The 10,284-nt window shown below is 62.0% G+C and overlaps 1 protein-coding gene across 2 annotated transcripts in view; it reads right to left on the bottom strand.

The window, feature by feature from the left end:
* The window catches only part of PTBP1 (polypyrimidine tract binding protein 1), an 8,604-nt gene extending 3,405 nt beyond the window's left edge, over nt 1-5,199 (bottom strand). The window contains exons 1-11 of one of the 2 annotated variants that reach the window (XM_011993044.1): nt 5,178-5,199; nt 4,626-4,798; nt 4,397-4,543; nt 4,128-4,298; nt 3,880-3,990; nt 3,626-3,800; nt 3,247-3,324; nt 2,266-2,418; nt 922-951; nt 368-460; nt 62-278 (exon numbers count right to left, since the gene is read on the bottom strand). In XM_011993044.1, coding sequence (XP_011848434.1) covers nt 62-278; nt 368-460; nt 922-951; nt 2,266-2,418; nt 3,247-3,324; nt 3,626-3,800; nt 3,880-3,990; nt 4,128-4,298; nt 4,397-4,543; nt 4,626-4,798; nt 5,178-5,199 — 1,370 coding nt within the window. Of the gene's footprint in view, nt 1-61; nt 279-367; nt 461-921; nt 952-2,265; nt 2,419-3,246; nt 3,325-3,625; nt 3,801-3,879; nt 3,991-4,127; nt 4,299-4,396; nt 4,544-4,625; nt 4,820-5,177 lie in introns of both variants that reach the window. The other variant, XM_011993043.1, reaches the window with a different exon arrangement.
* Nucleotides 5,200-10,284: the final 5,085 nt, after the last annotated feature.

Here is a 10,284-nt window from a genome sequence, read left to right as displayed (position 1 = left end):
CGGCAGGACAGCCACGCAGAGCCCTGGCCCGGCCCCGTGCCCGCCCCCCGCCAGCACTCACGGGATGTTGGAGAGGTGCAGCGTGGCTGAGGGCGGGAATATGTTCTGGAAGTTCTTGGAGCCCGGCTTCTTGAAGCGGTGCAGGGGTGAGTTGCCATAGTCCTTAGTCAGGCCCTGGTCCTCCTGGCCCTCACGGGGCAGCTGCACGTTCTGGTGCTTTGACAGTGTGATGCGGATGGGCTTCCCGTGCAGTTTGTGCCCATTCAGGTGGCTCATGGCTGGGGACAGCAGCACCCGTGTGACCAGGCGCCCGAGAGGGAAGGCAGCCCCTGCCCCCACCGCCCCCAGGGCCGGCCCGGCCTCTTACCCAGCTGGGCCTGGTTGCCGTCCGCCATCTGCACCAGGGCGTTCTCCTTCTTATTGAACAGGATCTTCACGCGCTGCACGTCGCCGTAGACGCCTTCAAAAGCCCAGGGACAGCGCCTGAGTCGCCTGCCGCCCGCCCCGCCCATCTCCCCGTCAGCCCCAACCCCGCACCCACCCCCCACAAGGCCCGGCTCAGCCCGGCCGGGTTTGCTTTATCGGCCACTGCGGAGCTGCGTCTCGCAGCCACAGGGCGCGCTAACAGGAGCAGCTCCGTTCAGCAAAGTCATAGCATCCAGGACAGGTAAGCTGCCAGCAGGTGGCCACGGTAGCATATGCCACCGACAGGTCTAACTCTGAAAAGCATGCAGGGCGATAAACCATGCGTACGTATCTACGGGACCAAATAAAATAGGCAAACCGAAAGCAAACCATAAAACGAGGCCGATGCCACGGAGCATCAGAGTGCCAAACCGCAAACTCATAATACGTCTCAGGGCATCAAAATCATCTCAATTAAATGAAAACAAGGTAATAAAAGTGTGAATGATAACATACCGAAAAGAATAAAGAGGCTTTGGGGTGTGACTCTCTTTAGAGACAGCAGAGCAAGGCAGCGGAGGGACAGGGGAGAGGGAGAGGTCAAGGGGGGCGAGTTGCCAATCGTCCACACGAGGAAGACAGTCCCCGCAGGCGTGCAGTGGTTGATGGATGATGAAGTTGTCAGGATGTTAATATTCAAGGGCAGGTTGGTTTCCGGAGAGCAGGGTTTGAGGGGGAATTTTTGTTTTTTATTTGTTTATGTTTTTGTTTTGTTTCAAGCAACAACAGGAAGCAGAAGTACCGTGCAGTCAGTTGGCAAAGAAATTCCGGATCAGGGCAAGAAAAAAAATTGGGAAAGGGGAAGGGGAGAAAAGAAAAAAAGTAGCAAAAAAACACAGGTCAGTAAATACATAAGAAAATCAGGTAGTGTTCTATCAGTCACACTCCACACACATTCCAGTTACAGGTTTACCGAGGGGCACACGGTGAGAAAAGCACCTTCACTCACATGCCGGCAGAGACAGCACTGCTGGAGGGCGCCCAGAGGCTGATCCCCACCACGCCCCCCAGGAGCGCGGGTGCAGCTCCGCTCCCGGCCACCTCAGCCAAGCCCTGCAGCAGCGCTGTCTCGCACGGCTGTGGTACAAGTCAGTCTCTAAGGACGATGACACAGGCGTGAAGGGAGATTGAGTCTGTTAGTGCACGGCCTCGCCGTGGCTCCCCTGGCTCAGGAGCTGGAGGGACAGCACCGGGCTCGTGGTAAGAGGCAGAGGCAGGGAGTGCGCCCTGTGCCCCGCGAGGGAGGGCCAGGGTGGGCACCACCTTGAGGAAATCACAGGAATTGCCGAGTAACAGAACAGCCTGAAATACTGATTCCGGGGGATCCCATCCATCAAGTTCCATATTTTGAGCCTCTACTTTTACCCAAGCTCTCCCCGAGGGGGATTTAACCATTCTGAGAAATAACAGTCCACCAGCTAATTAAGTGACAGGCTCTGGTGCCACAGGGGCCGCCCACACCCTGCCGCACTAACCCTGTGTCCCGGGGACCAGCAGAGCGGCCTGCTGCGGCTCGGAACTGCACGCCCTGCTCAGTTCCGAGTAATGTTTACATTGCCTTTGGGTAACAAAAAACAATTCATTCTGCATATCATGGAAGTGAAAACGTAAACCAAGATGTGAATTCAGGAAAACAGGAAAACTCAAGCCATCTTGGGAGAGGAGGGTCTCAGCGCTGCAGCAGAGGAGCTGCCGGGGCAGAGGCGCAGACACAGCGAGGAGCGGCGCCGCTCCGGGACCCAAGACCGAGCACAACATCCCCTGCTCGCTTTTCCGGGAGGAACGGCGCGGCGAAGCCACGTACCTCCGGGTTGAGGTTGCTGACCAGCAATACAGAATTTCCTGCCCCCGCCAGGCCCGGGATGGCGATCCGGCCTGCCGCTGCAGCTGCCGCCGCCGCCGAGGGGATAGCCAGGGGGGCCAGGGCTCCGTGGACGTTGGGAACGGAAAGGCCTGGAAAGGTAGGAGGTAAGATGAGCAGCGGCACCCCCAGTCCACCGCAGCGTGGGAGAGGCCGACGCTCCCCGTCCTCATGCACCGAGGAGCCGCGCGGGAGGCGGCCCTGGCTCTGGCCCTACCCCGGGTGCCTGTGGGGTCGCCCGACCCCCGCACAGCCACCCGCTGGCTCCTGCACCAGCGCCCGCCTCTCCTCACAGCACGGGCCGTGCGGGGCTTGGACTCATCTGCATGCGCCCACAGCACAGAAAAGCTCCGGCTCCGCCAGCACAGACACGGGGCCCTCGGCAAGCAGGGCCTGTCCCGGGACCACCGCGCATGCGTGCCCATGCCTCCATGCAGACAAGGCGGCCGCGGGGCGGCACGCGCTGCTCCGTCCACGGCCAGCACTCGGCGGCCCGGTCCCGGTCCCAGAAGGGAAGCAGGAGGACGGCCACGCACACACGTCCCGCCGCCGGTCATGCTCCGCAGCCTCGGGCCACGCGCTTACCCGGCCACTCAAATTCAACTACTAGGGACACATCCCTCCAACCACTGGCGGTCCTCGCGCTCGCCCGGAGGTGCTTGAAGGGAACCAGACCACAAAGACTGTGCGGTTAGTGGCTTCCGGCTGGCGCCTTCCACACGTGCGCCTCCACTGCCCTGTCCTACCACTGCCCTGGCCAAGCCTGCTCTGTGGACGTGGCGTCCCCTCTCCCGGAAAGGGCCCCTGACCTGGCACTCGAGTGCCCAGTGCGCCCAGGCTGCCGCCGTGGATGCGGAGCTGCCTGGGAAGGTGGTGTGGGCATGCAGTCGCCGGGGAACCAAGACCAAGCGTTTGAATACCTGCGGCCTGAGGAATGGCAAAGGTGGGAGGGAAACCAGCTCCTGCATACGGGGAGGCTGAGATTATACCAGGCGCACCTAGAAATAAACGAGACACTAATCATCGCACCCACCACCTCCACCGCGAGCGGGCGCTGTGCTGCGGGACGGGCCCCAACCCGGCTGGCGGGCGGCCCCAGCAGAGCCTTCGCGGGCAGATCCGCTGCTCTAGGGGGGCCGTGGTCCCGACGTGGGGGGCACCGGACTGTGCTGTGCTGGCCGTGCAGAGAGCAGCAGGCGCATCACCCTGGTGCAGGGCCAGGCCCGTGCCGCTGGGGTTCCGGACTGAGCGGCCCTCAGACCACTCTGCACACTGGCGCCACGTCGGGCAGCCTCTTACCGAAGGCCGCGGCCATGGTCTGGTCCAGGGAGGGCTGGCTGTCCCCGGAGGGCAGGTCTGGGCGCGTGTAGTCGCGGCTCTTGTCATTATTGTACTTGACGTTGAGGCTGGTGAGCTTGGAAAAGTCGATGCGCAGCGTGCAGCAGGCATTGTAGATGTTCTGCCCGTCCAGCGACTGAGGGGAGAGGCAGCATGAGATGCGGCCAGGCCAGGGCCAGGGCCAGGGCAGGTGCCATCCTGGGAGCCCCACTCACCAGCTTGGCGTGCTGGGCGCTCACAGGGTCCGCGTACTGCAGCAGGGCCTGGAACTGGTTGTTCTTGGTGAAGGTGATGATCTTCAACACTGTGCCGAACTTGGAAAAAATCTGCAGGTCCCAGGCCACAGCATGAGCTCCTGCCCGGCGCCCACCAGCCCTGCCAGACCCCTCCCGTGGGCCTGCGCCCACAGCAACAGCAGCCTGACCGAGCCCGTGCGGCCCTGGCAGTGATGGGACCACCTCACCTGGTGCAGCACATCCAGGGTCACGGGGTAGAAGAGGTTCTCCACGATGATCCTGAGCACGGGGCTCTGCCCAGCCATCGCCATTCCTGCGTCCACGGCCGCCGCTGAGGCAGCCAAGGCCAGGTTCCCCGACTGGACCGAGTTCACAGCCTGCAGGGCCGCCTGGGCCCGCTGTGGGAGGCATTGCCGTGAGTCCCCGGCCCCTGAGGCCGGGCCCCCCCAACCCCCGAGGTCCCCGGGCTGCTGGGGTCCGCTGCAGGGCCACCCACCGCCTGGTTGGGAGAGCTGTCGGTCTTCAGCTCCTTGTGGTTGGAGAACTGGATGTAGATGGGCTGGCTGCGCAGCACTGGTGTCACCGAGGTGTAGTAGTTCACCATGGTGTTGGCAGCCTCCTCCGTGTTCATCTCGATGAAGGCCTGTGGGGGAGGCAGTGAGTGCCGGGCCCTCCTCCTCCCCGCCTGCACGGTGCCAGCGCCCCGAGAAGCGCGGCTCAGATACCTGGTTTTTCCCCTTCAGCATCAGGAGGTTGGTGACCTTCCCGAAGGGCAGCCCCAGGGAGATGACCTCTCCTTCCGTGACGTCGATGGGGAGCTTCCGGATGTGGATCACTCTGGAGGGGACGCCGGCGCTTCTGCTGTCACCTTTGAACTTTTTGCTGTCATTTCCGTTTGCTGGAAAGGGGGTGCCGGGAGACGCATCAACACGTAGAAGCCCACAGGGCCGGGTCCCTGCTCTCCGCCTAGAGCCCTGCCTGCTACGGTGACCAGCCCTGAGCCCCAGGAGGGTGCGCGTGAACCAGCAGCACGAGGCCAAGGCCTGCACGGTCGGGACCCCTGCTCCTGACAGCTGCTGACAATCCGCCCACAGGTCCAAGTGCCGGCCTGGACCACCCATCCAGCACCTCCCCAGGAATTCTCTGTAGCAAGAACTGGGACCTGGACCTGCAGTGTGGACCGTGGGCCCCGCCGTTTGAGATGAAAAGGAGAGTCCCGGGGTTGTTCCAGGAGAAGACACCCGCAGACCTCGCCCTGGGCTAAGTCCCGGCCTTACCTGCCGAGTTGCTGCTGCTCATGATAAACGGTCCGTTAGTGACACAAGTAGAGAAAAGCTCGTCAGATCCCCGCTGCAAGAGAAGGGACAACGCTGAGCTGCACTCCCCGCCAGGCCAGGGCCTCCCTTCCCCACCAGCCGCCCAGCTCCCACTCGGGCTGCCTGGGGTCCCAGACCCCCAACCCACACCCACACCCACACTTCCACGGCAGGGCAGCCGGAGCACAGACCCAGGCCTGTCTCCAGAAACACCCCCACAGCCCATGGACGCGCACAGCACCCCACAGTTCCCCAACCAAGACACTGCTCCTTTTTCCAAGCTCTGGAAGCCCTGGGGTACTCCGCCAGCGTGGCGCTGGGAGCTCTCAGCAACGGAGGGCACCGCGTATACTATCTCCACGGCCAACTCTGCTGTGGACGCGGCCTCACTGTGCTGCCGGCCGCCCTGGGCGCAGGCCTGGGCCTCAGCCACCAGCCAGCAGGGCAGGGGGACCGCTCCATGGAACCAGCCTCCCCAGCAGCATACGGCAGGGCCCAGGCAGCTGACCTCACTGCTGGTGGCCTCGCAGGAGAACCAAACTCTAGCACTGCCTCGCTCGCTCTTGCGGAAGCCCCTCCTCTTCTGTTTTCCAGCCCCGTGAGGGAAACCCGACCGACCTCCGTCTCCGCACACCCGAGACTGAGGACCAGAGACACGGCCTCCCTGCGCAGTGATCTGGTGCTACCACGGCCGTGACTGGGGCCAGGGGAGCTCTACAGCAGCCCCATCATTTCTACCTGTCCATTTTCTCTCCAGAAACAATCTATTCATTCGTTATTTCTATGTAACTGAATCAACTTCTAGGAAGAACTACCCTACACTGATCCCAGGCTCAGAACAGCAGACGGCCCCCCCACGCAAGGATTGAAGACACACGTTTATTCAGAGTGAAATTGGAGGAGACGTTAGTTACGGCCCTTAGTTACACAGAAAACAAAGCTCGGGTCTGAGGACCTTGGAGCACAGGCACTTGGTCTGCAAAGCCGGACTCTGCAGGCCCCCAGGGCAGCGCCCAGGCCCCCAGGACAGCGCCCAGGCCCCCAGGACAGAGCCATCCCAGGGAACAAAGAAGGAGCCTCCATCTCCCATATCAGGAGTGAGGCCAAGAGCCTGCCCCATCTACTGAGGGGCCCAGGGCCATCGCATCAGAAGGAACCAGTGTATGTCACGCCCTGTCCCCCCTCAGACAGCCCCCAGCTCCATGCGCCCCCATGCCCGGTCAAAGAGCCCCCACAAACACTGGCCTCCCTGAGCCTGCGCTTGGATGGTCTTCCCTTAAGGCCCCCTCCCCTCCACGCACGTTCAGCTGCACTCCTGCCCTGACCTCAACCGGGGCCCTCTGCTGGCCCTGGCTGTAAAGCTCCCAGGAAGGAAGGACGGAAGGAAGGAAGGAGAGAAGGACGGAAGGAAGGAAGGCAGGCAGGAAGGCAGGAAGGCAGGCCGGCCTCCAAAGCCTCCCCACATGAGACTCCAGCATCTGCTCCAGGACAGGGAACAGGGACTGCCCCTGCCACTGAGACCTCTAACTGCAGCCTCGAGCCCCCAGGCCAACCCCGCAAGCACCCAGGGCGTCACCAAACAAGCAGTCGAGAAGCCACCACGGCTAGAACCAAGAATCGCTCAGGCTCCACAGGCCTGGCGCCCACCCAAATGCCACCTGTCAGTCCCCAAGACTTTAGGATCAAAGAATGAACAGAAGTGTCCACCATCAGGGCGGCTGAGGTTCCGGCCGGACGCAAAGGAAGTCAAATGCTGAAAACAGACCCTCGAGTCATCTTTTTACTTCCAGAGTCCAGGGCCCTCTGTGAGCACAGGGCGGGGCTGCACAGGCCCAGGGCAAACAGTCAGCAGCCTCAGGTGGAAACCACGGGATCGGAAAACACAGGAGTGCCAGGACAGGAGGACGTGAGGCAAGGTGCACCTGAGACGCAGAGACACAGAGCCTCCAGCCTCCGCCCCCCGCCCCCCGCCCCCCACCCCCACAGGAAGTCGTTTCCTGTCTCCTCTCCCCTCCAGCCCAGAGGCTGGGGGAGCCCAGAAGCCAACCATCTAGGACACCAGGGCTGGTCCTCCCCCGAGCTGGACAGCGGCCAGGCGCCCATGCGGCTCCCATGTGCTAGCTGCACAAACCTTAAAAAGGGCATCTTGGACCCTGTCTCTGACTGGAGTGGTGGGCGGTGCCGTTTCCTATGAGCAGTCTTCTTGGCCGCCTGCCTGAAGCCCTCATCTCATTCCCATGGGCAAGTGGCCTGGCATGCCCACAACCGTCTGTGGCAGCAAACTCCACGCCTGCCCGGGCGGCACAGGCCGGCTTGGCTCAGCTCAGCAGCGCCCCAGTAGAAGGAAAGGGACACCTGGAGACTCTGAGGCTCCACAGGGCAGCAACCAGGAGACACAAGCTGGGCCGAGCACCTCCACTTCCTTCACTGCAGCCGCCACACACCCCAGGAGGGTCCCTTCAAGGCACCTGTCCTGAAGCACACGGACTGACAGGAAACGCCCCAAGCCCTCCCAGTCTGCAGCTGGGACCCTGCGGCACGGGTCCCAGGCGTCTTCAACCCCACACTGAACAGGAGGTGCTCTGTCCGGGGATAAAGGACAACGTGGCCAGGTGTGGGCCCAGGTCAGCTGAGGGTTCCCTGGTGCAGGAGGGTGATCACCCGGGTCAGGGTACCACCCCATCCTCCTACCAGGGCCTGCACCCAGCAGGGGCCCTGACACCGCCCCTTGGCAAAATCCCTCCCTGCACCAGAGCCCGCGGGCTTCCATCCTGCCCTGGCTTAGCTTCCGTGTCCCAGCCATCGAGCCCCCTGGGAACTGCAGAGAAGGGCTGCAGGACCACCTGATGGAAGCTGAGGGCCACTCCAGCTGGAACGCAGCCTCACAGAAGCAAGGAAGAGAGAACTGCCTGCAAGCCAGACACAACCAGGGATTGCTGCAAATGCTTCAGATGAAAGTCCCTCTCCCTCCTCCCACACTGAACAAACAGGTTTTATCTCCAGGAAGATCGGGCCAGGCCGCCTGTAAAGACAGCAGTCCACTTGGGAAAAACCGAAACCTGGCCCAGGCACCACCGCTGACTGACCAGAAACCAGAGGGCTCTGGCCCCACCGCTGTGGGCTCACCCTGCAGGAGGCCCTCGGGGGACAAGCCCTGAAGTCGGGAGCCCCTCAACCCACAATGACCAGCACAATCATTCACCAACCACTCACCCCAGCTAAGCGAGGACCACAGCTCCCTCAGAATCGCTGGCCTCCCCAGGACCTTACTCTCCAGGTTCTCACCCCCTTTCCTCACCCTCCACGGGGAAGCAGTGCCCCTGCCTTCCAGCCCTGGCTGCAAGATTCACACACACGTGAGATCTGGCACATTCATTTTTCTCTTGCCCCAAACGCCATCTTTGACAGTTTACTGTTGTTCTGACCAGATGCCATCAAAAGACACTTAATGTCAGCAGGGCCTGGTGGCTCACAACTGTAATCCCAGCACTTTGCGAGGCTGAGGGCAGTAGATCACCTGAGATCAAGAGTTCCAGACCAGCCTGGCCAACATGGTGAAACTCCGTGTTTGTTTAAAAACATATATATACACACAAAAATTAGCTGGGCATGGTGGTGGGCACCTGTAACCCCGGCTACTCAGGAGGTAGAGGCAGGAGAATCGCTTGAACCCAGGAAGTGGAGGTTGCAGTGAGCCAAGATCGCACCACTACACTCCTGCCTGGTGACAAAACAAGACCCCATCTCAAAAAAGAAAACAACTTAATGTCAAAAGCAACCAGTAAACGCCCACTCCAGCCGCTCACACACACTGGGGTCTGCCCAGGTCCCTCCACAGCCAGGTGACTCTTTTCTGATCCAAACCAAGAGCCTCTCTGGCAGCTCCAACACGAGGTATCCCACTTAACAGCCTCTTCCAGCCTCCAGGGACAGGAGAGCTTCCAAACCCAGGTCTGGGGCACGCAGAGCCCTCGCTGCTGAGAGCAAGAACTGAAGAGCGGCTCAGATTCCAGACCTGAGGGGCGGCCAGCAAACCCAAACCCCCAAAACGGACGGGGCACTGGAGCCGGGGCTGGAACCCTCCCACCCAACTCCAGATTCCAGACCAAATGCACGGGGCACTGGAGCCGGGGCTGGAACCCTCCCACCCAACTCCAGATTCCAGACCAAGGGTAGTGTGCCCCTTAGGAATACAAAGGTGCCCCTTCGGAAGAGCAAGGCGCTCTCCAGCCAACGCAGCAGCGCTGGGGGGTGGCCCCCGGGGTCGGCACAAGGTCAGAGGAGCGTCACGGAGAAGCAAAGTGAGAAGTGCCTACCTTTGTACCAACGGCTATATCTGGGACAATGCTGTAGAGAGAGAGAAAGGAGACAACGTTAGCCCGGTGGCCGCTCAGCAGCAGGCGCGCCCGGCTGTCCCGGGGCCAGGAGAGCCCGCAGGACCCTGCAGCCGCCACCTCCGCGGGGCTCCCTCTGGCTGCGCGAGGCCCCGCTAGAGAAAGCTCAGAGGGCAGGGAAGTGAGCCGTCCACTTGACTGCAACTTGAAAAGGGGCCACCATTGTCCTGCGGCGCCCCTCCCTCCCAGCAGGACCCTAGGCCCCACCTCTGGACCAGGCTCCACAAGTCCCAAGACAAAGACACGCCCCTCGGAAGCCCCGAGGATGCTAGACGCCGCTGAGAGGGTTCGAGGGCCACTGTGTGCTTTCCAGAAAGTTGGAAACGCCTGAGAAAGGCTGAAGCCGGCAAACTCCCAGGCCTGGGCCAGAGCTTCCGCCCGGATGGGGGTGGCCCCCCAAGAGAGCGCCTCTCGTCAGAGTGGAGCCCCATCCACCGAGGGCGGGTGGCGGCCGTAGAAACCGTCAATAAAACTAAAAATTAACAGACCGACCAGAACACAGCCTCAGTTACTGATCAACCCGAGCCCTGCCCGACCCGACTCTCCCTCCTCGGGACACCCCGGGGGGAAGGTGGGAAGAAAGCTGGGCGGCCCGAGGCCCCCCTTCAGCCCCCGCCAGCTCCCGACCCAACAGGGAGCTCCCCACGGCGCCTACGGGGCCACTGCAACTCCCG

This window comes from Mandrillus leucophaeus, unplaced genomic scaffold (genome assembly GCF_000951045.1).
Source record: "Mandrillus leucophaeus isolate KB7577 unplaced genomic scaffold, Mleu.le_1.0 Scaffold423, whole genome shotgun sequence".
Taxonomy (NCBI): Eukaryota; Metazoa; Chordata; class Mammalia; order Primates; family Cercopithecidae; genus Mandrillus; species Mandrillus leucophaeus.
The sequence above is the reverse complement of the archived record's forward strand: the minus strand, read 5'-3'. Positions and strand labels throughout refer to the sequence as shown.